Source organism: Cuculus canorus, chromosome Z, assembly GCF_017976375.1.
Source record: "Cuculus canorus isolate bCucCan1 chromosome Z, bCucCan1.pri, whole genome shotgun sequence".
Taxonomy (NCBI): Eukaryota; Metazoa; Chordata; class Aves; order Cuculiformes; family Cuculidae; genus Cuculus; species Cuculus canorus.
In genome coordinates, this window is record NC_071441.1 from 51,737,936 (window position 1) to 51,765,767 (window position 27,832).

Consider the following 27,832-nt stretch of genomic DNA (forward strand, 5'->3'; position numbering starts at 1 on the left):
TTTTAAAAGACAAAGTAAGAGTTCCTCAACAAAAACCTCTTCTAGAGGGACAGCTGTTAAAACTCTCACAGCAGATTTGTACAGGGTAGATCAGTGTGAAATGGATCAACCCCACTTCTCAGGTGTTCTCCAAAGGGTAGTAACACACCTTGTCATCACATCAAGACATGGTGCTCACACACAGTATCGGTTAGGTAAGGCCTGAGGGGTCACCACAGGTTTCATTTTGAAGTTCTTGCCTTCCCAGAGAGAAGGGAACAGCATTTGTGTATAGGAGGTCTACATAACCTCAGATGGTCTCCCTTTTACATCTGGTAGTGTGACTGGAGACTACAAAGACTTGGACACAAATATCTCCCTGTCTCTCAGGACTTTGTTCTCATTTTGTTGTCTCTTTGCTTTACGCGGCAAAGTAAGAGACAGATGCAGTCTCAACCAAGTCTCGTCGTTGGAGAAGTAAAAAGGCAGGCCTTTGTCTTTCAAAGGAAGGCCGCAAAATAGCCCTCTGAGTCAAGATCCTTCCTTGGCATGAGGTGCATGCACTTCCCAACACATCTGTGTCAGACACCAACATACAACCAGTTCACATCGAGGAAAATCAGCTCATCTCCCAATTACAGTCACTGAGCCCATGTCTTCTCAGACTTCCAAGATCTACAAAGGCATTCAGCCTGTTCTAGGCACCAGGCAGCCCCGGTGGCCACAGCCACATCCCACCCTGGCAGGATGTGTTGCTGCTCTACCCAGCTGGCTTCAATGACACATCTTTATGAGAACCCAAGTGACACATACTACAACCATTCTCCAAGTGGTAGTAAACATTCAACTAATTCCTCTTCAGGTTGAATCAAAGGCAGGTCTTAAAGGAAGGCAAAGAGTATGTAGGGCAAAGAGCTCTTTGCCTAAATAACCCCTGCTGCTCCCAAGCCTTCCTCACCCCTAGGCTCTCAGAGAGGCAGAATGGTGCAGAAGACAAGAAGTGGTATTTATTCAAAGAGACATGAGAGAACCTGGTGTCTGTGACTCAGCAGGAGATGAACACAACAAACAAGCAAGGAGGCATGGTTAAACGGAGTGAGGTTGAGCCTGCATTCAAGCACATCCTGAAGTAAGCAGCCCGTCTAGTAGCACATGCACAATAAATTCAAAAAAGCGTTGGAGGACCAAGAGCAGCTGCCCAAGCAGGTTGGTCATCCTTTCCATAAAGTGCAGCCCTCCGTATCCTGGCTACCACCTCCTGCTTTGGCTAAAAATGACATCCTGGCTCTTGGGCTTTTCCTCCACACTATGGCATGCTTGGGATGTGACTGGTCCCTGTGAATCCAGTAAAAAGTAATCATGGATCAGCTGTCCATCATGAGAAGGCAATAGTGTCCTTAGCACATGTCTCCAGACCTGGCTGCCTTTGGTGCCCTGGCAGCTAGGGGGACAAGCCAATAGCCCAGTACGCTGTCCACCACGGGTCACCACCACAGGAGGAGGTGGCAGCCACAAATACCACCACCAGGAGGACAAGTGGAAAGCTGCTGCTCTTTACCAGGTGGAATCATTGAGCCGACAAGGTAGGGTGCCCTCCTGGACCTGCTGTTTGTGAACAGAGAAGGCCTTGTGGGGGATGCGACAATTGGAGGATGCCTGGGACAAAGCAATCATGAGATGATAGGGTTTTCAGTTCTAGGTGAGATGAAGAAGGGGATTAGCAAAACAGTCACGTTAAACTTCCAGAGGGCAGACTTTGGACTGTTCAGAAGGCTGGTTGGCAAAGTCCCATGGGAGACAGCCCTTAAGGGCAAGGGAGCCCACAAGGGCTGGGCGCTCTTGAAAAATGAAATCCTAGCAGCTCAGGAGCAAACCATCCCCATGTTCCGGAAAAGGAGCCGGTGGAGGAAAAAACCAGCTTGGTTGAGTAGAGAGATCTCGAGAGGCATCAAAAAGAAGAGGTATGTCTATGAGCTTCGGAAGAAGGGACAGGCGTGGACTACAGGAAGGAAGTGAGATCGTGCAGGGAAAAAATCACAAGGGCTAAGGCCCAACTAGAAATCAGACTGGCCAAGTCTGTGAAAGATAATAAAAAAATCTTTCTACAAATACATTAGCAAGAAAAGGAGGACTAGGAAGAATATTCAGTCCCTATTGGATGCAGAAGGAACAACAGTGACAAGGGATGAAGACAAGGTTGAGGTACTTAATGCCTTCTTTGCCTCAGTCTTTTATAGTAAGGGAAGTTGTTCCCCCTGTGTACAAACCCAGGAGTTAGAGGAGCAGAATGAGGCTCCCATGATCCAAGAGGAGGTGGTTAGAGACTTGCTTGCCCAGCTAGACAAGTCTATGGGGCCGGATGGGATCCACCCAAGAGTATTAAAGGAGCTGGCAGATGTCCCTTCCAAAGCCCTTTTCATCATCTTCCAGCGGTCCTGGCTGACTGGGGAAGTTCCACTGGACTGGAGGCTGGCTAATGTTGTGCCCGTCTACAAGGAGAGTTGCAGGGAGCATCCAGGGAACTACAGGCCTGTCAGCCTGACCTCAGTGTTGGGGAAAGTCATGGAACAGGTGAACTTGAGTGCTATCATGAAGCACATGCAAGAGAACCGGGTGATCAGGCCCAGTCAACACAGGTTCATGAAAGGCAGGTCTTGCCAATCTAACCTGATAGCCTTCTGTAGCAAAGTGACTCAACTACTGGATGAGGGATAGGCTGTAGATGTAGTCTTTTTGGACTTCAGTAAAGCCTTTGACACAGTTTCTCACAGCATTCTGCTTCAGAAACTGTCAGCCTCTGGCCTGGACAGGTGCACACTCTCCTGGGTTGAAAACTGGTTGGATGGCCGGGCCCAGAGAGTGGTGGTAAATGGAGTTAACTCCAGCTGGAGGCCAGTTACAAGTGGGGTTCCCCAGTGCTCAGTACTGGGTCCAGCTCTGTTCAATGCATTTATCAATGACCTGGATGAAGGCATTGAGTGCACCCTTAGCAAGTTTGCAGATGACACTCAGCTGGGTGGAAGCGTGGATCTGCTGGAGGGTAGAAAGGCTCTGCAAAGGGATCTGAACAGGCTGGACTGCTGGGCTGAGGCCAATGGCATGAGGTTTAACAAGGCCAAATGCCGGGTCCTGCATTTGGGGCATAACAACCCTATGCAGTGCTACAGACTAGAAGTCTAGCTAGAAAGCTGCCTGGAGGAGGGGGTGTTGGTTGACAGCCAACTGAACATAAGCCAATGGCATCTTGGCTTGTATCAGAAAAGGCGTGACCAGCAGGTCCAGGGAGGTTATTCTCGTTCTGTACTCAGCACTGGTGAGACCGCACCTTGAGTACTGAGTTCAGTTCTGGGCCCCTCACCACAAGAAGGATGTTGAGGCTCTGGGGTGTGTCCAGAGAAGAGCAACAAAACTGGTGAGGGGGCTGGAGAACAAATCTTATAAGGAGCAGCTGAGAGAGCTGGGGTTGTTTAGCCTGGAGAAGAGGAGGCTGAGGAGAGACCTTATTGCTCTCTACAACTACCTGAAAGGAGGTTGTGAAGAGGAGGGAGCTGGCCTCTTCTCCCAAGTGACAGGGGACAGGACAAGGGGGAATGGCCTCAAGCTCCGCCAGGGTAGGTTCAGGCTGGACACCAGGAAAAAGTTTTCACGGAAAGGGTCATTGGGCACTGGAATAGGCTGCCCAGGGAGGTGGTCAAGTCACCTTCCCTGGAGGTGTTTAAGGGATGGGTGGACAAGTTGCTGAGGGGCATGGTTTAGGGAGTGTTAGGAATGGTTGGACTCTGTGACCCTGTAGGTCCCTTCCAACCTGGTGATTCTATGATTCTATGATCAATTTGGAAATGTATAATGAAAAAAAGTAACTGGTAACACAGACCTCAAACTCAGGAAAGCCCTTCTGTGGGTGGCTGAGGCCACTCTTCCCCCTCCAGCACTGGAAGAAGTATTTGGAGAACAGCTGTAAGAAGACAGTACAGGACCTTTCCCTCATCGACCACCAAAGGCCAACCCTCAAGGCACCTCTGTCTGAAGAAATACACTTTGTAAACCAACTCCTCTCCAAAACCCCATCCTGTTTTGAACCCAGGCTCATTCTTCCAGGCTCGTCATCATCCAGTGTAGTAAGCTCCGCATCTGAACTTGAGAAGCATTCACATTGGCTGCCAACAGTCTGCTCCCTGGTCTCCAGGACCCCCTATAACATGCAAATCAAGAGGAATTACACCTTGCACTTCTTCCTCACCCTCTTCAGAGTTCTATGTATCTCACTCTTTTTGTCTTTTTTCCCAGACTGATTGAGGCCTACCCCACAAAGTCTTCCCCACATGAAAGCAATTTCATATTTTCATGGACATACTTTAATTATTCTTTTCAGTATCCTCTAGTTCCACCATGCCTTTAACTTCTGCAAGCAGCATTTCAGATCTGGGTGGAGTATCTGAGCAGGTGTTAAGAATGCAAGAATTGCTACTAAAGACTAGCCAGGCTGAGAAGAGGACAGAAGACAGGAAAATTAATAGTTAACAGTGCATGCACCTTCAGGTCATTTTGCCAACACTTTGAGAGCTGAGTCCCACACCATGTCCCACAGTTACCAGCTGCCTGCTTATAGATGCAGCTCTGTGATAAAGTTCTTCAGCCTCAACAGATCATAGCTGAGGAAGCAGAAGTGACTCAGTCAAGAAAAACATGGTAGTGGTTAATTTTAGAAGGACTGTCTCTGAACAGCACCAGGACTGAGGGAGCTGAGTAAAGAAAGTCTAGAAGGGGCAGGAACTGTGCTAGGTTCTTCAAGCACAGCACTTCACTTTCATCCTTAGCAAATATGTATCAAAAAGGTGGCATTGCAATAACACCATCAATTAACTTTTAATTAAAGACTGAACTGTTGCCTTTCATCTGTTCTGCCCTGATTCCAGAGAGCTCATAATCTTACATTGAAGTTAATCCACATTAGTGCATGCCTTATTTTTCTGAAGCAATAAACATCAGATAGACAGATTCTCTCTGTCATCAGATCCCTAAGTCATCAAAACCCATAAAACCATTTGCTGCTGAAAGGGAAGTTTTTCCAGCATCAGTGCTTGAAGCTTAAGAGCTTCATTGCCTGATGACCATGTCTCCATTCTTTCACAAAAGAGAAGGTAGAGTAGAACATACCATATTATCCTTTTGGTCACAGCTGAAGCCATACCACTAAAGCACCTTTCACTTTTTACCCTCTGTATCTATTAAGTGCTTTTTTATTTGCAGTTGTTCCCAGGAGATAAACATCTGAACAGCACAGTTCCTGCTGATTATACAAGAAAGGTAAATGAAATACGAAACAAAAGAAAGAAAAACCCACAAGCAGCAACACAAAACATATAAGGACACACACCACAGGAATCACCTGCCAGGACAGTTTCCATCATTTTGGAATTCTGGCCAACAGTATTAACTGAATATCCTCTGTGAGATCTAGCTCGCTAGAAAGCCCAGCTCTCCTCCAGCACCTTGACATGCTTGCAAAAGCCAGCTCACCTCGGCAGAGCTCACCTGGTTGATGGGAATGACGAGGAAGGTCCCCCCACCTGCACATTCAGTCACCACCGCAATGAAGTGGGGATTCACAGCGCAGAAATGGTTGTCATGGACATTGCGTGTAATGGGCACGCAGTCATAGCACTTCTCCTTGCTGGCAGCTTTGCCATACACATGGCGGAACTTGGAGCTACGGTACTGTGGTTGCCACGACATCTGCAAGGGGAGAAACACAATCCCTCATCACACAAGGACCAGCTATCCCAGCAAGGTTTGCAGACTCCCACTCCTCTCCTCACCATAGGCTCATCCTCCTCATTTGGTCTCCTTGCATTAACCCTCAGCCACCGAGCGGCAGGTGCATTTTCCTCTGCTGGTCTTTGCCCCTTTGACATGGCCTGTCTCTGCACTCATTGCATATCTCTGATGGAGAGAGGAAGGTGCAGAGGAGAAAAGAGAGCTCTCTATCACCAGCCAGCTGGGCAGTGCATGCACTAGCATCTCTATTGCTGAGGCAAGGCCACATGGCAGCAAGTTTAAGAGGAGTTGAATCCTAGTAGCACAGAGGTCAGGAAGCATGTGAAAGATACACCCGCAGTGAGGAAAGTCTGAATGATGTCAAGCAAACAAGCCAATCTGGATCCATGCTTCCTTTAGCCCTCACGTGGTATAGGACCAAAAACAAGTCTAAATTTTGCTCACATGAAAGGAGAATGAAAGAAGCTTTACAGATCATAGGAGTAGTTATAGTCACCTGTTGGGTTTTTTCCCACTGACAGTGGTGTCCTGCATATCTGGTTTATAACCGCACCACAGCCTTCTGACAGACAGTATTCTAAATGGTGTTTAAATTAGATACGTAAAGCGGGCTAAACACCAGAATCCCTTCCCACAGAGAGCAGTGAAACTTAATTGAACTGACACAACTGATTTCAAACAGAAAACTACCAGTGTTGCACAAAAAAGACAATTCAGACCATTAACTCCTGCTCTTTCCACTAAAACTAGGCAGTAAAAGGCACCTGGTGGGGATGGTGAGAAGATCCTCCTGTCCAAAGAAAAAGAAATGCAGATAGGCAACAAGGTTATAGGTGAAAGAGAGCCTCATACAGTCTGCTGAGTGTATGGGCAAAGACTAGGAGAGGACTTGGTTCTGCCCCATATCTATCTATTTAACATGCACTTGGTAAATGGTATTATCAGTGATGCTGGATCAACAATACTCCAGTTTGAGAGTGGAATCTACCCAAGCAGCTTTTGATTTATATCAAGACTTAGACCGCTCACTCATGTGGGAAAGCATTTGAAAGGAAGCATGTACTCAATGGCAGGAAGCCAAGTGCATCACCACCTGACAAGCAGGAGTCTAAGCAATTCTAAATCAAAATGTCCTTGTTGCTGGTACAGTATTGCATCCTTCTGGGATGACTATTAAATGCCAGGAACTTGTATTGCTTGATTCCTGGACAGTCAAACCGGAGCTTTACAAGCACCCATCAACACAAAGAGCCGCAAATCTCGCATCTCACATCACACTGTAAGATCTGGGCTGTGAATAGTTAAGACACAAGTCCTGTCCCACTCCTTTTCTCCTCCCAGTCTACTGGAACAGCTCAGAGTGTCTCCACCTTGGACAAATACACATGCTTGTAAATAGTCACTCGTGGCAGATTAATGATTGCTTTCAATCGTTTTCATTGCTCACTTTTTCCTTGGGATGTTCTACATAAATTAACCCTGTGTTTGTCCATATTCTTACATATTCTGTCCATAGGTGCAAAGAATCTCTCATACAGTAAGGGCTACCTGTCTCAAATACAATCAGAGAAATGCGAGCTACTTGAAAAAGAAAGGAGCAGCCCTAGGAAGCCAATCTTGGAAGAATGTTAACAGCAAATAAGGAATAAAGGAATAAATTTGCAAATAAGCAAATAAGGAATGAAATGGCTAAGGTTGGACCATGCTCAGGAAAGACAGCTCTCTCCCATTTCCATTTATAGGATTAAGGTTCAGCTGCCACCAGGATGGACTTCATAACACCTATAATTCAGACAGCAGGGCAAGGTGTGAGTGGGAATATCATAAAATTGTCAAAAACAATCTCAGAGGAACAGTGCCCCTCTTGACATGATTGCAGCCACAGCAGAAAGCTCATCATTAAAAGAAATAAATCCTGGATAAAGTATGGCAAAAAAAGCCTGAACAGGTGCAGCAGCAGCAGACTGCACCTGGTATAGTGGGAGATGCTGATCCCAAATAAAGCAGACTCACAAACATTAGGAAAAACTAGTTTGAAAGCAGTGTGAAGGAGTGTTCTGCATTAGAGATTGCTCAAGTGGCGGTAAGTTTCCATGGCTGGAAATGTTTTCATAACTTGATTAGATAAAGCCATATCTTCCTTGATTAATGTTCATAACAGTCCTGCTCTGAACAGGAGACTAAACTGGAGAAAACCAAAGACATGGTGCCACCAATTCATACCAAAACCTTATGATTTATGACTGAAAAACCTCACGTCCTTATTAAGTAAATAAGCCCCTGCGTATACAGCCTGTCTGCTACAAGCCATGGAGCAAACAAGATGTGATTCTTCAGCAAGAGACAGTTTCCAGATGGCTCTTAATGAGAACAGTAGGGCCAGAGCTTTGACAGATCTCAGCTGTTGAACAGTGCAAGCTATAGCATCTACAAGAAGATTCTTACAGAGGAAAGTTGTAACCATTCCTAGAAGTTCTCCATTAGAGCTCTCAACACACCAGATGCTGTGTCATGCATAAGTGCAGGCGCAACACCAAATGCATAGCTGGGTGTATAGGTACTAAAAGGACTACAGAGATACTTATTCCCTAGGCAGGTCCCCAGTGTGGTCTACCTTCATGCAGCTTGCCCAGATCTAAACTTCACTGCTGTCAGGACAATATAGGAACCAGCCACAGAACACTAGTAGCCCTTTTCCATTAGCAGTCTTGGCCCAGCCTCTTTGCTTAGCTGCTATGCTTGCCTGGTAGGGCAGAAGGGGCTTCAGCCTACAACTACAAGTGTCTTCCTACATTTTTTTTAGCAGCAGGTTTTCCGGTCACCACTTCACCTCCTCCATCTACCTTCCTGGAAAGAAGGGCTTGGTTTATTCATTTATTATCTGGTACTCCAACCATCTCAACCACCCTCTACTCCTTTTTCTGCTAGACACAATGGAGTATTTGTTCCTAGGAAGGACAATATGACTGCATGTCATGTCCAGTCTCAAGGGCTGAAGGTGGAGTAGGGAAACTGGCCAGAGGGAAGAGAGGTATCTCTACTCCTTCTTCTTAATAAGAAGAGTAGAAAGCACCACAGTGAAGAAAGGGCTCAGCAAAAAACGCTTGTGGCCAGGCAAGGAAAAGAAGCATGGTTTTTATAGCATCTCCCATACAGGGCTCAGAGAAACTATTCTGGTGCAGCTGGCAAAGAACTGGGTTTGCCTCCTTACACAGGTGTCGGAGAAGGCAGCTCCGCAAATGCTGTGTGGGAGACAAGGGTCTCCTCAACTTACAAGTGCAAGGAGGTGTCAGTTTCTGATATGTCTTCTGCTCCCAGAAGGAGCTGTGGTGTGGCCTGAAGTGCCAGGACAAGTCTGCAATGCAAAAGTGCCAGATGCCACTTCCAAGCACAGCTGCCATGAGACACATGGAGAGCTGAAAAGCAGCCCAGAGAAGCTGGAAAGAGCTGGGCTGGCCAATGCACTTCTCTGCAGGGGTGTAGTTGAGCAGCTCCAATCATGTTGTTTTGGAAGAACAATGTAGTGTTATCTGCTGCACTCACAGAACATAAACAGCTTCTTTTAGTAGTGATCAGAGATGATCACTTGGGCCATCAGTAGCATCTTCACCACTCACTCTTGGAGGCAAGCCCACCCTGAATCCTCTCCCATCTTGAGTGAGTTCTGCAGTGGAGCAGCCCCCACTTTATCCATAAGGGCCTTTATGCTCCCAGATGAGCCCCATGCTCCACTTCAGTTAATTTCATAGTATCATCATAGTATCATCATAGCATCCATAGATTGGAAGGGACCTTAAAGATTATCTAGTTCCAAACCCCCTGCCATGGACAGGGACATCCCAATAGATCAGGCTGCCCAAGGCCCCATCCAACCTTGCCTTGAACACTTCCAGGGGTGGGGCGTCTACAGCTTCCCTGGGCAACCAGTGCCAGTGCCTCACCACTCTCATAGTGACAAAATTCTTCCTAATGTCTAGTCTAAATCTCAGATCAAACTACTGCTAAGATGGTCCTTATGGCATTCAGGCCCCTAAGACATGTGGAAAGTCCAAGGCAAGAAAGACTTGAACGCAGTTTATCCCAACATTAGCAAGATTTTTCACGCAGTGTCCCATAGCAGCCTTATAGACAAATAAATAAAGTACAGAGTAGGTAAGCAGACACTAAGGTAGACTGTAAACTGGCTGAACTCCTGGGCCGAAAGTTTTGTGATTAGCAGAGCAAAGTCCAGCTGGAGGCCAGTCTCCAGTGATGTGCCTCAAAACTGGATTCTGGGGTCAAGGCTGCTTAACATTTTCACTAACGATCTGGATGATGAAGTAGAGTATACCCTCAGCAAGTTCACAGATTACACAAAACTGGGAGGAGTGACTGATACACTAGAGCATTGTGCTGCCAGAGGGACCTCAACAGCCTGGCCCACAGGAACCCCTGTCTGGAAAGCAGTTTTGCAGAAAGCAACCTGTGGGTTCAGGTAGACAACAAGCTGACCATGAACCACAGTGATATGCCCTTGAAGCAAAGAAAGTTAATGGCCTCCTGGGCTTCCTTTGGGAAGAGTGTTGCCAGCAGGTTGAGGGAAGTGATCTTTTCCCTCTAATTGGCACCGATGAGACACAACTGGAGTGCTGGGCTCCCCGGTACAAAAGAGACATCGATATACTGGTCCAGTCAAGTTGCATGAAGATAATAAAGGAACTGTGAATATCCCTTGTAGGAGAAGAAGTTGAGAGAGCTGGGACTGAATGTTCATTTGGAGAACGGTAGGCTCTAGAGGATCTTATCAATATGTAATAGCTTAGGAGGCAAAGTAAAGAAGACAGAGCCAGAGTCTTCTCAGTGGTGCCCAGTAACAAGACAAGGAGCAACGACCACAACATGAAATACAGAAAACTCCATTTAAAGACAAGGAAACACTTTTTTTTCCCCCATGAGACCAATCAAACACTACCAACACATGTTGCCAAAAATAGGTGGTGGAGTCTCCATCCTCAGAGATATTTAAAACCTGACCAGACAGGGTCCAGGGAAACCTGCTGTGGTTGACCCTGCTTCAAGCAGAAGGGTTGGACTACATGATCTCAAGGGATCACTTCCAACCTCAACTATTCTATGATTCTAGGGCCTCTAGATCTCAGCCATGTTCATCTTGCACTGCCCTAAAAATGCCACTGGCAACACACCAAAACGCACACCGATACGATGTTGACTTTAAACCAAATAAACCTGAAGTTTGTCTTTCAGGCTCAGCTCTCCCATCTGTTCCTCTGATGGGAAGTGATGACAGCACACCTCTTCCGCATTCCATGAAAACTGTTGTATGGAGGGGCAAACATTTTCAAAACTGTGCAAAAACAACTGGTGTAAGGCACAGGAACAAGAAAGTGAAGGGAAATACATCAATATTTTGTCAACAGGACAGGACTGCTTTTTCAGTGGAAAAACTTGCACCTCGAATACTGTGTTCGGTTCTGGGGCCCTCGCTACAAGAAGGATGTTGAGGCTCTGGAGCGTGTCCAACAAGATTTTGTTCTGAAGCTGCCAAGAGGTCCTGCAGTAGGATAGAAAGATCCCTGCAAGTACTCCTCAGATGTCTTCTTGCCAAGCTGCAGCAGGCAATCAGCAAAAGCTTTTTCAGACTGGACAGTGTTTCCTAGACAGCTTCTGCCCATCAAGATGTGCTGCCCTAGCACTGGGAGCACTATCATCTCTGAAAAGAATGCACAGTGCTCTATATGAAACAGAGTAAAATGCATCCATTCACTTCCTCATTCCTCACTGCTGGCACAAACAGCAGAAGCAGCTGCTCTGACTCTCTAAGCAGATCAACGCAACTGCAAGAGATATAGCAAGGACAAATAGTTTTAAATTATTCCCTGAATCCTCTCATAACAGGCATTTCTGTGTGATTGGCTTTGAGCTGGTAGGAGGAGGACACAGTGCAGACTGCCCTGAGAGACAGATCTGATCATGTGAACAGCCTCAAATACAGAGTAAAGGAACCTTCATACAAACTGGTCTCAGAATAAAAAGATTCTCATCTCTTGTCCAAGGTCCAGAATACAGCATGAGGTGGCAAAGAAAGTGAGATCATGGCTGAAATTTCTCTCACCTGCTAAGAACATGGGTCTTGCTAGAATCAAAGCTCTCTGACTGTGAAAACTGCCTATTCCAGGCCCTTGCAAGTCATAGGGATTCAGACAACTGGCCCAGCGTAATGGAGCTTTGAGGGTAAGCAGAGAAACCTCTGGAGATATACTTAATGTGCAGCGTATAGCACAGGCTTCATTGAAAAATGAACCTGCAACTAGCCCTACTTTTTCTGGGTGTGCACAAGTTAAGTCACAAATGCAGTGAACACAATCAGCGACGGCTTATGCAAAGAAGACCAGAAGGGCATTGACATAGAATTGATCTGTAAGTTCCCTGCTTGCAAGACCTTTTGTTCCACATTTCTAAGATACAGTCATATTGTCCTTGGCTCAGCAGCTAGGTCTGATATTATAAGATAAAACAGTAAAGCAGTAGCAGTTCTCAGCCCAGCACTCAGAATGGGTGGGACCCCTCCTCCTTGCACCTGAAAAGGTGCCCAGAAAACCACTGGGGTACTTTGATACCCTCAAGCACAGCCTACTCAGCTCTTCTGTACTTACCAGACACGACTGTGGAAATGCTTATGTGACCTCTAAAGAACAGACATTAAAAGATGGAGAATCCAGGTCTACTATCATGCAGCAGCACTAAAGGTACTTTGCTCTCCTTTAGTCGTGACTCTTTTAGGAGGTTGTTTATGAAAAGTAAGCTTTTCATGACTCTTCCATGAAACTAGACTGCATACTGTGATACCAGGTCAGCCTTAATAGTATAAAAGCTCAAGACACTGGCAGCAATTTATTCTGCCTTTTATCATCTTCAATATCCTTGGCATTGGCAGTGCTAGGAGCTGGAGGGTATATACACCGGGAAATTATTTTCCTTATACCCTGAAGAAGGCCTGAAGGAAGATTGATCGGCACCTACCTTGTCTCCTGGAAATACTAGCTCTTGGGTGTATCTCTACACACTGTTACAAGCTGATCTCTCCAGCACACACCCCTGTTATTTTTATGTTCTGGCTCTCTCAGTATCATCCATGAGCTGCTTCCTCTTACTCAAAGAGCAGAAAATTAACCACAGGGCAGGTGGATTAAAAATTAACAGAGAACAGAGAAATCACATAGTATTGTGATTTCACGTGCAGTAAGGCTGCTACGTCCAGAGTGTGGCAGGGCTACAGCTGCTCATACTGGCTGCACTAAGTCCCTCAGCAGGGCACCCAGTATCTCCATTTTAAGCAATTTTCATTTGCAGTACTCAATGTCAGAACCGAAATTCTTAATATCCAGGGCAAAACAGCTGAATCGGACATAGCTACTGCAGAATAATCTGTTTCATTACAGTACCAAGAGTTGTGCTGCAAGCAAAATTGTTTAACAATAGCCATTATTCCTGCCATTAACATGTTAGAGTACCTCCTTTTGAAGGTATCGCTGTTAAGGATCACTATTAAGAATGGTATAATGGTAATGGTTTATTTCATTTGTTTGATGAAGTATTTGAGTTGAGGGAGCTGGGGTTGTTTAGTCTGGAGAAAGGAGACTGATGGGAGACCTAATCGATTTCTATAACCACATAGAAAGAGGTTGTAGCAAGGTGGCGGTTGGTCTCTTCTTCCTGGTAGCTAGTGACAGGACAAGGGGAAATAGCCTCAAGATGTTCCAGAGGAGATTTAGGTTAGATATTAGGAGGAATTTATTTACTGAAAGGGTTGAGCATTGGAACAGGCTGCCCAGGGAGGTGGTTGAATCACCACCCCTGGAGGTCTTTAAAGGATGAGTAGATGTCGTACCTGGGGACATGGTCTAGTGGTAGACTTAGCAGGGCTGGACCGATGGTTTGACTCTATGATCTTAAAGGTCTTCTCCAACCAAAACCATTCTGTGACTTTGTCATACTGCCGTCATGAAAACAAGCAGGCCCTGTTTCCCTGGGATTACCCACAACTGTATGGGACTGCAAAAGGAAGAGACCATCCCATCCAGATAGAGAGCTGAAGAGAATGGTGAGCAAAAAGGCTGGGACCTTCAGAAGAAGGTATCATATGACCTCATGAAAAAGGAAGGAAACTGAAACACAAAAGCATTCAAAGTGGCACAAAACAGCACCTGAAGAACTCAAAAGAGTTGAACAAGAAACTTCTCTTGGCTAGGCCATCTGGAGCTTCTTCAGGGAAGATGTCTAAGGTCTCTAGCTACAGAAAGTTTTTCAACCTAATCAGGATGGAAAACAACTCCCTGTTTGCAGAGAGCTGGCTCTCCACGATAGAGCTACCCTCAAACCATCCCAGTGCCCATCTCCTGTGGTATCAGGCTCCAGACATGAACTAATCCCCTTGCTCTGTAGAAGAACAAAAATACTGAAGGTCGAAAGCTGCAGCTGGGAAGGAACTGAGGGAGGGAGTATGTGAAACAAAACTGAGCTGAAGATGTGAAAGAGAAATAGGATAAGCTAATCAGGAACTTGCAAGCAACAATCCTATTAAGATAACAATATGATTTAATTGTTATTGTTTCTTTTTACTTCAACTGTATATAAGAAAAGAGAAGTCAGGAGAAGGTGTGCTACTTTTGTCAAATTCCCAACTAGCACCCATCTCGGCACAAACATGAAATAAACAAATAACTGGACTCTGTGTGTGGATCAGCTCTTTGCACATCAGATGAAGAACCCAGGTTCGGGACAACATCTCCACCTTTGTGCACAGCCTATCCTGGGGGGCAGTACCCTGCATGAATCCACTTACCATGCATCCTTCAACACCCAAGTCCTTGTCCCCTTCCATCCCCACACCAACACATATCAACATTTCACTGACTCAAGGCTGTAGAGAGAGGAGGCTTACTGCTGACCTCAGTGATAGAAATGAGCGTCATACTCCGCCAGCTATAAGATCACCTTTTTCCAAAGTCTTTTTTACAAGTTTCATCCAAACTAATCCTGTACAAGCACAACATTGCTGCCTGTAAAACATCATATTAGACAAAGGCTCTCTCAAAAGACTGTATTACAATTCTTATATGAAAGCAGAGCACATAAAGGCTGCATGGATTACAGAAGCAGCACTCAACTCAGCCAGTACAGAACTTATAGGCTGAATAACAGTTTGTAAGCTCTAACAAAAAGCTCTCCAACTTTGCCTGCCTTCAGGTAAGCAAGACAAGAGCAGACTGCCCGTCTTTACCCCGATCTCAGGACTAATGCAGTGATCAAAGGAGAGCCAGCACCTCCTGAAGGGACAGACTTGCATTCTCTTCCTATCCAAACACACTCTGAGATGCTCACACTCCTCTGAATACCCCATATACCTGGCCTGAGAACCTTCCTGTTCATCATGCACAATGTGGATGGTACACACCCCTCACCAATCACTTTCTGTTTTCTTTTGCTGCTTACCTCTGAGTAGGGTACAAATACCTGCCAAACAATTAATAAAGGTTATGTTTAATTCACAATTCCCCAGTTTAATAGAAGAAGCCTCCCTTCTAAGTGAGGCCTGTGTTCTGCGTGGCCTGTATTGTAATCCTGCATGAAAGCGGCCCTGGCATCAGGAGGCACAGGCTGAAGTCCAGCCTTATCTCTGAAGACCTCACCCCAGTCCTGTGGAAAGCACATAACATGACAATCTTCCAAAATACTCTTAAGTACTGTTTTATCTTGTTCATAAGCAAATTTCCAAATTCTGCCTATACCTCATCTGCCACTCTGAAAAGCACTTTAGATGTTCAGGTGATCTAGCCTAGCAAGTTGGGCTGTCTTCCTCCCCTGTCCTTACAGGCAGGAATCAAGAGAATCTGCAGTTCTGAAGGACTTCACTGAGATCCCAGTCTCTGAAAGTTAGCAATAATTTGAAAAGCAGAGGAACCAGCAGAAAAAATAAATTTACCCTTCATTCCTTCTGTTGCATGCAAGGTCAAAAAGAGATAAAAAGGGATGAAAAGAAGGAATGTGAATGCTATTAAGGGAGATTTTAAAAGTTACAATGAACATTTCAATCTGAAATGCCATGAAAACTTTTAATTTTCCTTTTAATTTTCTCTTTTGGCGTGCTAAACTTGTATCGCATAACTAATACCTATTCCCTTTCAACCTCATCATTTTTAGGTGATGTTTCTATGGCCAAAAAACCCATAGGGCAGCCTTGCTAGTCTCTTGAGAGCACTGTTTGCAAGTATCCAAGGAAAGCACCACAAGAGATTCGAACTTCAAACTCCATGCAAATAAGCAGACTGAAACTGGCCCAAGGCTCTAAGGAAGACACACATACACTTGTCAGACCGTGAAATAAAATCTTTATGTGTACTCAGCTCCAAGTAATAAAACGAAACAAAAGCAAGAATTGCTGGTCTTCTGGAAATCTGCCTAGGTCCACGATTTTCTCCAGCCCCTTCTCTTCTACTGTCTTCAGCTCAGTGTCATTCATCTCCTCCTTCTCCTCGCCCACTAAATCCTCTCTCCTCCCCTCCCTGTCCTTATCTTCCACACAACTGATTCTCTCACAAGTCACCCCTTCCCATCCAAAAATGAATAATGTAACTTGCTGCCAAAAAGACAGGAAGAGTCACTCTGGAAGACTCGAAAAGACCTTTCAGCTATCTTGCCTCTGACAATGACAATTAGATAATGCTTAGAGAAAGATGACAAGTGCAAGATGTACATGAAGTCAGCTTAAATACTGTCCTACACTGAACACCAAGTTGCATGTGGGAAGTAGGAGAGAGATTCCCATTCCCACTACCTCAGGACTTGTAGAAAGGAAGCAGTTAAATGCATCGTTTTAAGTAAGGCAATTAATATATCATGAAATACTGCTGGTTTCCTGCCTGAAAGCTATCTACGTGCACTGCAGATTTCATTACATGACTCCATATGGGTCAGACTGTACAAGAGAGCTTCATAAAAAGTACTCCCCCCGTCCTCATTCTGCTGTGCCCACAATCAATTTATGTTGAAGCAGGAAGATACCTGCTGCCTGCTCCTAAACCAAGCTTGTGCAATCTTTACGGAGACAAATGGTCTTGACTTCTCCACTTTACAGAGACTGCTGACTCCTCTTCTGATCAGGGAGAGGCATGCTTCTTGCTGAATCTCAGCAGAGGAACAGCTGTGGAGCACCTTCTGCTCTTACCTAGCCAGCATGAGGGACCAGCTGGGGAGCAGTGCAGTACACACACTGGGTTAGCAAGGCAAATATTCTTTACACCTCTTGCAGAAGACATCTGGCTCCTGGATGCGGTACACCATTAAGAGTGACATTCAAGCACATTTCACTGGGAAGTGCCTGCCCTTGGCAGCTGACTAATGAACTAAGCCAAATAAGTCCCAAGTCCACCCAGCTAGACTGGGACTGTTTTGGCAAAGACAAGCACATCACATCATTATACTTACTCTGAATAATACTACCAATGACTCTCTCACAGGGCAAAGATCTCTACCCTTGAGACCCAGTACTGCAAGCCGTGGCTCCAGTACACCCTGCCACTGCAGTTAAACAAAAGCATTCAGAGTGAATTCGACACTTCCTGATGGCCTTAAAACTTCCAACGTCACACAGCTACACATGCATTTCTCACCCCTTCTTCTTGCCTTATGCAGAGAAAAGGCTGTTGGCTACAACCGTAACAGAAGCACAGTGATCACAAAACAAGCAAGTAACAAGAAAGGTATCTGCTTGTTGTGCTAGTCTGCAGGTGCTACTTTCTAGCTGTAAGCAACCTATGTTGGGTTTCAATTTCCAATCCCATGGGTTCTTGTTTGCCACCAGCTTTCATCGCAATGAACAGGGCTTCATTAGGAAAGAGCAGACTGGGCAAACATGTCCATTCTAAATCAAGCATTGCAATAAGATACAGTTTTCTGCAAGAAGCACACACTTATTCCAGGAGGGTTTTGGACGATGGGACAGATTGTCTTATTCTAACGTGGACTAAACTCAGGCATGAGCAGTCAGCCTGTTGGTGCACAGTCTGGTCAAGCCATCATTTGCTCCACCCCAAACAAATACTATTCCTGGGTGATTTCACCAGACAAGTCAGTTCTTCACACCTCACCCTGTTGTCACCCTCTTTCCTCTTTCATCAGAAACAGCAGTAAGGGAACATTTTATCACAGGTGTTAGTTAGCAATCTTCGTTCAGCATAAAGCCACTCCCAGCAACACATCGGTATGGCTGCAGCTTTCTCCAGTCGTGACTTGCAACACCTCAGGAGAGAGACCCCGGCCATCTCCAGGTGCCCTGAACAACCCCCTTTAGGTTGACCTAGCCCTGGAGACTTCTTACGGCTCTCCACAAATGGGCTGCAGAACCAGTAGAGTAGGGAGCACTTTCAGAGATACTCCCATCTCTTGCCCCTTGAGAGGGCTCACTAGCAGCTGGAGGTAAGTCTACTGGGTTGTGCTTGTGAGTCGATTAATAAAAGGGTCACTAATGATATAATAAACACTAATGATATCATAAAAACCAAATCCTATGTACCACCAGGCAGATGGAGAAGCAGTTACTGGTTTGTAGCCTGCAAAAAAACTAGAGGAGACCTTTCAAAACACCAAGGGAATTAATGCATTGGTCGACTGTTAAGAGCAGGTAGAGGCTTTGCCAAGACACTCCTTTGCTCCATTCATTTTGGAACCATCCTATCATATCCTATTAGCAGTTCTTTCTTCCCATGATAAAGTTCTCTGTCACAAAGGCAAACGTTCCTCTCTCCTGTTCTCTACTGCTCAGTGATACCTCATTTATACCAAGCTCTTCCCAGAAGACTGTACATCAATAAATTAAAGCCAAACCCCCATACAGTCAACCAAACCTTGTGCTGAGAGGGTCATGCTGTCCTTTCTCATTTTAAGCACTTCTTGTCTTGAGGTGTGAAAGGTTTTGGTAAGGCTGTATGTAATACACTACTGTCACTTTGGTAGTGCTAATAACTGATCACGGAGCTGACCATTTAACAGACGATTCTGTCCTCAGCAACCACCAAGAGCATTCAGAGGTACTGCCCAGGCCATCTTCTAGTCCTCTGGCAGGAGGCTGCTCATTGGTGCACCAGAAAGCAGCAGTTGTTGTAACAGAACTCTAGCATTTCAGCTCCTTTCTTAAAGGAAATATGAAGTTTTTCCTTTATCCAGAGAATGCAGAAAGCCCAAACATTAACTGCCACTCTGTTTTGGCTCAGGAAGTACCCACAAGCACAAATGAGGAAGGTTGTTGCCAAGGAGTGACAGAAGAATGAAGAAAACAGAAAGGCGGTCCTAAGTTTAGGCAGATGTAGTATAAAACAGTGCAACTAAGGGGATGAGGAACAATTTCTAAATGGTATAAAAGCTACTAAACTCTTTCTTAAACACAATCAGAGCAGGATTTTCAAGGTTCACCTCCCCCAAGTTCATAACAGTCCATCCCAAAATAGAAAAGACAAGCAAAGGCAGCATGAGATCAGCATGGATGAACATCCTCATAAAACTCAATAATAAAAAGGATACAGACAGGAGATGGAAGCAGGAACAAGTATCCTGGGAGGAATATAGATACATTGTCCAAAGATGCAGTGCTGATCCTAGGAAAGCTAAAGCCTACCTGGCATTCAATCTGGCAAGCAATGTACCAGTACATCAGCAGCAAAAGGATGGCTAGGGAAAATGCAGGCCTGCTGAGGAATGAGGACCTGGTGAGAAATGATATCAGAAAAGCTCAAGAATTGAATGCCTTCTTCACCTCAGTCTTTGCTGCTAAGACCAGATATCTGGTCTGCAGATATGTCTGCAGATATCATGGGCCCCTGAGATCTGTGGAAAGTCCATGGCAAGGAAGACTTACTCTTGGTGGAGGAGGATCAGGTCAGAGAATACTTAAACAGACCAGACATGCACAAGATCCTGATAGGATGCGCCCATAGGAGTTGAGGAAGCTCAGGGTAGTTCTTGGTGTTCTCTGAAAAGCCATGGCAATTGAGGAGTGTTCCTGACAACTGGAAGAAAGCAAATGTCACTCTTATCTTCAAAAAGGACATGAGGAACCACACTTCAGCCTGAGCTTGACCAGGCTGTTAAACATAAGAATAATTTCTTTTACTGTGAGGGTGATCAGACACTGGCACAGGTCACTGAGAGCGACTGTGGAGTCTCCATCCTTACAGATGCTCAGAACCCAACCAGACAACGTCCCCACTAACCTGCTGTAACCTGGTTGGACCTGACAGGTGGCCTAGCTCATGTCCAGAGGTGCCTCTACCCTCATATCCCTGTGAAATCTGCACAGTGATGTCTAGGAAGAGCATCCCAAGTAGAAACGGTGAAAGCCGCCCAGACACTTTCTGTGTGCATTCAGCATGCAGCAGATGGGAGAAGTTTCTGTTACGCAACACTGCCTGCCAGTGACTTGTCCATGCTCACGGGAAGGAAAAGAGGCAACAACTCTACCAGCTGACTTAAGCCAACAAAAATAGCTGGACTACAGTGTGCACTGTCTCATTTAAATCCAATCATATGAGGAAAGCAAGAAAGCACCGTTAGAAAGTTCTCAGGGAAGTCTGGGGAAAGGAAAATGACATCAAAGACGTAAAAAAGAGAACAAAGTTAGCAAACACACAGATAAAAGTTAGATAGTCAGCACAGGTACCCTTGCCAGGTCTTACAAGCCACAATGCATTAACAAAAGCCAAAACCTCTCTGACACCGTGTATTCAGTTTCCAGTACTAGTATGGTTCCTCACCGCAGTGATAAGGCAGTCTGAGGTTAGCAAGAAGGTCCTCAAATGGATGTGGGAAAAATGAGAAATATCTCCTTTTTGAATGCTGCAGGCTTAAATTTGAAATAGACTTTCACCACTCTACTTATATGCCTCCATGTATCCCAGGAGGATAAATTTGTGTAACACGAGCAGATCATCACAGGTCTTGGGAGTCCATCTTTTTCCTATTCTTCTTGTTCGTTTCTTTACATCAAGGATCTTTTTCTAAAATTCTCAAGTAAAGGACAGACAATCTCAGCACCCAGCTGCCTTTATGATTACAAAGCTCTTCCCTGCTTTCAAAATTAAATACCCTTTTGTGCAATACCTATCCCTTGCTTCTTATCTTATTTAGCCAGGACCCAAGAAAACGACCATTCCCTTCTTCCTGTGGCAAGATTTCCTCTGCACTTCACATATGGTTTTCCAGTATTCTCTGTTTTTTACCCTATTGTCTTTCTGTCAGCTATGTTCTCTCAACAGCTGATGAATTTGTCCTCCTCCATTCCACTGTCTTTGGTTGATCTGTATTTTTGAAAAGCAGTTGCACCTAAAACTCGCATACATTCCTTTTACTAATATGGATGAATACATCCATCCTTTACGATTTACCAGGTGCTCTCCTGTTCATAATTATCCTTTTCTTGCTACAGCATGTCATTTGATTGTACTCAGGCTGGAATGAACTGCAGCCCTGGACACTTCTACAGAACTGCACTTGGTCTGATGGTCCTGCATCATCTGAGTCACTCATTACTCAAGACCTGAATCACTCACTACTGAACCGGATCCCGATTTTCCCGTGCCATTTCTCCAGCTCATCAGTGCAAATTCAAACCAGAAACTAGTCCTTCCGCAGGCTTCCTGTTCCTCCATGTTTTCTGTTTCTTATTTATTCTTTTATCCTAATTAATAACAAAAATACCAAAGAGCATCAGATGGTAGGAAGAACCCTGCAAAACTCTTCTCAATAAATCCTGCAATTCTGATAATTAACTGTCACATAAGCTGTCCCATATAGTTCCCCCACCAGATTTACAGGTATCTTACCGTAGAAAGGTAGAAACATGTATCTAGTGTATAATACCTTATCTATAAGTCCTTGTGTGGGATAGCTCAGAACATTTTTCGGAAGTCAAAATAAATGACATCTTCTGTTTCTCTACATCCACCAGGCTCACCACCCTTTGAAAGAGGAAATTAGAATGTGTTGATCTGATTAGGTTTGCCACGTTCATTCTGCCTCTTTCACCCCATTATTTCTCCCATGTCTTCTGCTTTTTCTTTTTGTTCTGATATTTTCCTTATGAAGAGGCTCAAGCTTTCCTCTGACTGGAGCTCAGGAATCTCTTCTGCCCGCTGCAAAGTCCTCCAAGACAATCAGCTAATTGCTCAGAGTTAATTTCAGACAGTTCTGCATGTGTGCTGCAGCCCACACTGAATGGGGTCCCCACATATCTGCCAGGAGCACTGCCTAGCCCAAATTCATCCCTTCTTGCTGTTGAAGAGGAATTTAGCCAGGTTTGGGAAGGGATCTGCATTTGTCCCTCCAGTAAGCCAATATGGTTGGAAGCTGTGAGCCCTGCCAGCCACAACTGTGCTGCTGTGGTGATCACAGGGCATCCCAAGCCTGCTAGGTGGCAACTCACTGGGTAAGCAACCAGTACCCCAGCACCTACTGGAGTCCAGGGACTGGATTGCATGCAGGCCAGAAAACTGCTGTTATTCCAAACAGAGGAGCAGATTCTTTGGGATCTCCAAGCTTTTGTTCTCATGGGGCTTCATGGGGCTTCATGGGGCTTTTTTCCAAAATGCAAGAAAAACTTACACTCCAGGTCCAGCACACAAAATATCTGTGTCATCAGCAGGTCTCTCATGTAAAGTCTTATACACAGCAGGAAGATAGCTTCTGTCCCACATATGACTGGACATCTGGAGCAACACTCAAATTCAAAACCAATGACCCTGGACACCTCCTCTCACAGCACACCTCAGGTTGCATAAAATCTTACTGTGGAAATTCAGGTCCCCAGCGCTGTGTGTCCTGGCAGCTCTCTGAATGAAAGGCTCTCACCTCCCTCCCCGCACTGGGTTTTGCTGAGCACACCAATAAATGCCGCTGTGCAGACATGCTTATCTACAGGCAAGACAGAGATGAAGGGCATCTTCACCTTTTACCCTGTGAGAAGCACTCCTTTTGGATTAATTTCTACGTGTCAAGGTGGACCAGCAACACCGGTGTGATTTTGTTAATATAATTACAGGCCTTAGCTTACCACATCTGGTGGTATTGCCATACAAATAGGCCTGGAAAGCCCTGTGGTAGTAAAAAGACAAGTAAAGGTGTCTGTGCTTTGCAGTACATGGAAAGCAACAGCTCTAGAAATCCAGAAAGCAATAACAACTCACACCTTGCAGCTCAGCAAAGAACATTATCAATCCCATTTTCTTCTCTTCTTCTGTTTATTCTAGTTATAGCTCTTTAATTTCAAAACAGAAATTTTCTTTTCCTGCAAAGGAAAGGGGCAGGGTATAACTCCCAGAGAACACCTTCTTATGAAAAACTACACATTTCTGCCAATTTGATTGCTTTTGCAAGTCATCTATCATCCACCTTTTAGGTCTGGTGTATCTGACTGTTGCCCTTTGCAAGTCATTTCCCTGCACCCAGCAGCGCAGCCAGAGTATGGGCATATGCACATACAAGCAATGCCATATGGCCCTGCTGATTTGTGCTGGGCATTTCACTTGCCCCGGTGCATAGATTTGCCACAGCCCTGTTATAGGTTGGCATGCTGGCTCTAACCCTCACGTAGACAACATTTTTCACTGATTTGAGGTTCTCAAGTTTACATTTTTTAATTTGTAAACTTTTACATTGGAAAAGAAAAAAAACCCACCCACATGCTTCCGTCCTCAAAGTTTCAAAATACTAGATGAATGCGTCCTCAAAAAGGCAACCCTAAATGCAAACAGAAGAATATCAGTGTTATCTACAGTTCGCAAGACACACACATGTGAAACAGTCTCCTGCCTTTTACAGATGTTTTATCACGGTATGTCTTGAGCCACTGCTTCAAGATAAAACCAGACCCCTTGCAACTTGGTCACCTGCCATCAGTAAGCACAGATCATGCCATTTCTGGTCCAGCTTCTCTCAAACTTACCACACCAAATGGTTTGTGAGCCTTGGACTTTAAGCTGGGCTCCCCTCCAAGCCGTGGACTCTCTCTTAGGTACGTCTGCAAGAGAGTAGATCACACACCCCCATACACACCTTGCTGTCCAAATTCCACTTCTGCAGTGTAATAACACTAACAAGGAGAAATTATCAGTAACAAATTCCTTTGAATCCAAAGTCAACAAGACAACATGATTATGCAGCAAACCAGAGCTTTAAATACCATCTGTATGTGTCATCTCAAACAATACTACAAGCTCAGAGGCTACAGACTTATTGTTACGAGAATAATGAACAGTCCAGATAGAATGCAGTGCTTTTCACCTCTTGATAAACAGCTTATTTCCACTTAACACTGGGCAAACAGAGGCAGTTGCCTCTTCCACAACTCCAGGCTGAGCTTTAAGGATGTTGCCTTGGTGGTAAGGGTTGTCAGTTCAGAGGCCCCACACGCACAACCTGACCACTGGGTCATGGCCTTGACCATGTCACTTGGCAGCCAGTTGCTAAAAGACATTGAAGGGATCTACAGAGAGAGACTTGTTCCCAGGCTGGCTTTTTATGCATTTGGAACACAAATTACTGCAACTACAGGCAGTGGCCACAAATGGGCAACGAAGTTTGCCTTGCTGAATCCAGCAATGTCTTCTCCCCACTAGATGTGGTGCAAGCAAGAAAAAAAATTCCCATCTTTGACTCCAGGGCTTGCAGTATAATTTAAAGCTATTTCTGCAAGAAATACACATTGCCAGCCGCCAGCAGCTCAGAAGGTGATCTCTAAGGGCTTAGGCAGTCCAGGCACAAGTACGTATGATGCAATTGTGCCTCTTCCCACAAAAAGAGGGCTCCATATCTCAGAACACAGCATCCCAAACCCTACCTGATATCCTCCCACCATGGCCAGCACACAGAAACACAGGAACTTCCTGCAGCCCTGCTGCCGGTGGTGGATGCCCCAGCATCTACATTCAACATTAGGAAACTTCATGGGTAATACTACTGAATATGTATTAATGGAGAATCCAGTGTGGGGCAGTTATTGCATACGCTCAGTCAGTTTTCAGACCGCGTTGGCATGCATACCACACCTCAGACACTTGAGCCTCATCCGGGAAGCAGTTTAAGTTGGTGCCACAAGAAAAGTGAGTTACCAGTGAAGTCTCACAAACAGGACTAGTCCAGCAAGCAGTTTTGAATAATGCATTAAAAAAAAAAATGAATAATGCATTAAAAAAAAAAAAAAGCTGTGAATAGTTTGTAAACAAGAAAAGAGAACCATTAGCTGAGTGATCTAACACTCCTCGATTTGCTTTATCAATCTCAGTATTCAGGAAAAAGCTTAGGAGCAGTCCAGGCTCTCCAGTGAATCAACAAAACCACACAAAGGACTGTACCACTTCTCAAAGCCTTCAGGCTGTACATTAGCTTTTAGCTAAGGTATCTACCACATGAATAATGCAGCACGTCTTCCCAAGCATCTGTACTCCAATCAGTCCAAAGCAGCAAATAAAAACCTTTCAGCAGGCTTTTCTATCAGGCAGCAGGACCTTTTTAGAGCTGCTCAGGGGCACATCCATGGAAAAATAACCCTACCTGCTACTAGAGCTGGAAGCCTTTTACATCAGCTGTCTAAGAACGAGCCTTTTAAATCAGCCATCCTTCAATGGCATTTAATTTTATCAATTGTCTGCCTTTGTTTTTTATTCTTAAAGGATCCACATCCACCATTACACAGCACAGATTAAGAGAGCTCAGAGTAAGATTTCAGTCAACCTTCAGAAAAAGCACATGCTACCCTCTAAAAGCAGCATCTCACTTGCAGGCTGCTTCCCAAGAGGGTCAAGCTAACCCCACCAGCCCCACAGCACATAAGCCACATCTCTCTTCTCCGCTGTAAAGCAGCCTTATAGTCATACCACCCTTCTCCAGTGCTGGGGGCACAGGCAATAAGCCTTCACCAAACCAAGCCTCAGTCATAAGGCTCAAACCTCTCTATTTTCAGAGGCAAAATAGGTGATGGAAGTGGTGCTTTGTCCATGTCTCTAGCACCAGCTTGAGTATCAGTCCTCTACAGAAGCACAAAGGTCCTTTCTCCTTGGCAGCCCACCGGGAGCTGTGGGAATTGCTTCTGTCACCTCATTTCAGCATTATGGAGGGACAGGGCCTGTTCAACATGACTAAAACAATATAGGTGACCAATGGATGATTTGCATTGCATTGCTGTATGTACTGTTTAATCTGTAACTTCTCACATTGCTATTATCAGTAGAATAGTGTTGTGCTATTCCTAACACACAGAATGTGAGAAAATGTATCATGGTATTATCAGTAGAACTGGGCAGTGCCACCTTATTTGTAGCTTCTCTAGCATACACAGGATGAGAAAAAGACCATCAACACCCAGGCTGACCAATCAGCATGAGCATGAACACTGTGTGAAAGAAGAACTATGTAGGAATGCTACACCTCGACAAGCCCCTTAGTTCAAAGATAAGCGATATCCCGCTACCTTCTTATCTCCTTTCTTGAGCAGTGGCCAAAGTTCCAAGGGGGAGGGGAGGGGATGACAATGACTGGCTGAGACTATGGATTCTGTGGGTTTAGAATTATGTAAGTTGTCATTTTAACAATATAAAAGCTGGACCTTCTTGCAGTGACTTTAGAGACCTAACCTACAAGTGGGGGCACTGTGTTGGACCTTCCAATTGTCTGGGAAGGCTCTCCAAATCCTGGGTGCAAAATGGGCTCCCCAGTGACTGCGGATCTGTATGATAATAACAGGGCAACTGGTGATGTATCTTCTTAATTACTATATTTATTCTCTTGTAGCAATGATCAGACACATTGCCTTTAAAGTTGCTGATGTTATCTTGTTGTTAATCACTACTAATCATTTGCTACCTTTCTTGTTTTAATAAGTTAAGTAAAATTTGATCTCACATAGTATTCCAAAGTTTGGGCTTTTTATGTTGATTGCACTCTGTGCTTAGCACTCTGTGGTAAAAGCACAACCTCCAGGCTGCTGGCTACCTGAAGGAGGACTTGCTACTGGTGCAGATGGATTAGGATCTGCAGAGGTGGTGTGGGACAAAATGACAACAGCAAGCAAGATCTCAAAGAGGCAGTATTCTAGAGATGTATTATCAGGAAATCTGGCTCTAAATAACACTTCAAAATATTTGCAGATCTCCAGCATGGCAAAGATACTTAACTATAATGCTCTGGAAAGCTCGTTGTGAAAAAAACACCTCTGCCTCTAGTATAAACATTGCACAAACACAGAGGACACGAAGTAGGGGGTGAATGAGTCACTCAAGATGGAAATTAGTTGACTTCCTCATCTGCAAAATAGCAAGGCCCAAATCTTTCTCTGAGCAAGCACATAGGCATCATCTTGCTTGGACCACAAGCAGAAGGAGTTTCCAGAACTTTTGCCTCCCCCAAATATCCACTTCTGCCAGGGAAGTCATTGCATAGAGACCTGGCCTATAATGAACAGCAGAGCTCCAGCAGCCCACTGCAGCCCTACACCCCACAACTGTCATCACCAGCTGGTACCACATTGTCTCAGAGCAGGTTTCTAGTGTGAGATCCCAAAGCAGCCCACCAAGGACCAAGATGGGAGGAAATGTCAATCTGCTTGAGGGTAGAGAGGCTCTGTAAAGTAATCTGAACAGGCTGGATCATAGTATCATAGACGGGCTGAGACCAATGGGATGAGGTTTAACAAGGCCAAGTAGTGAGTCCTGCACTTGGGACAAAAACCCCATGTAGCGCTACAGCAGCTTGGCTGGAAAGCCGTCTGGCAGAAAAGGACCTGGGGGTGCTGGTTGACAGCCAAATGAACATGAGCCCGCAGTGTGCCCAGGTGGCCAAGAAGGCCAATAGCATCTTGGCTTGTATCAGAAACAGTGTGGTCAGCAGGACCAGGGAAGTGATTGTGGCCCTGTACTCAGCAGTAGTGAGGCTGCACCTCGAATCCTGTGTTCAGCTTTGAGGTCCTGGAGCATGTCCAGAGAAGGGCAACAAAGCTGGCGAAGGGGATGGAGAACAAGTCTTATGAGGAGTAGCT

General features: G+C 45.1%; 1 protein-coding gene across 4 annotated transcripts in view; it reads right to left on the reverse strand.

Moving 5' to 3' along the window:
* Positions 1–27,832, reverse strand: part of CORO2A (coronin 2A) — a 60,210-nt gene that overhangs the window by 19,532 nt on the left and 12,846 nt on the right. For 2 of the 4 annotated variants that reach the window (XM_054055009.1, XM_054055010.1), the window contains exon 2: positions 5,515–5,715. In XM_054055009.1, coding sequence (XP_053910984.1) covers positions 5,515–5,715 — 201 coding nt within the window. Of the gene's footprint in view, positions 1–5,514; positions 5,716–12,777; positions 12,915–21,666; positions 21,685–27,832 lie in introns of those variants that run through there. The other 2 variants (XM_054055008.1, XM_054055007.1) reach the window with 2 other exon arrangements.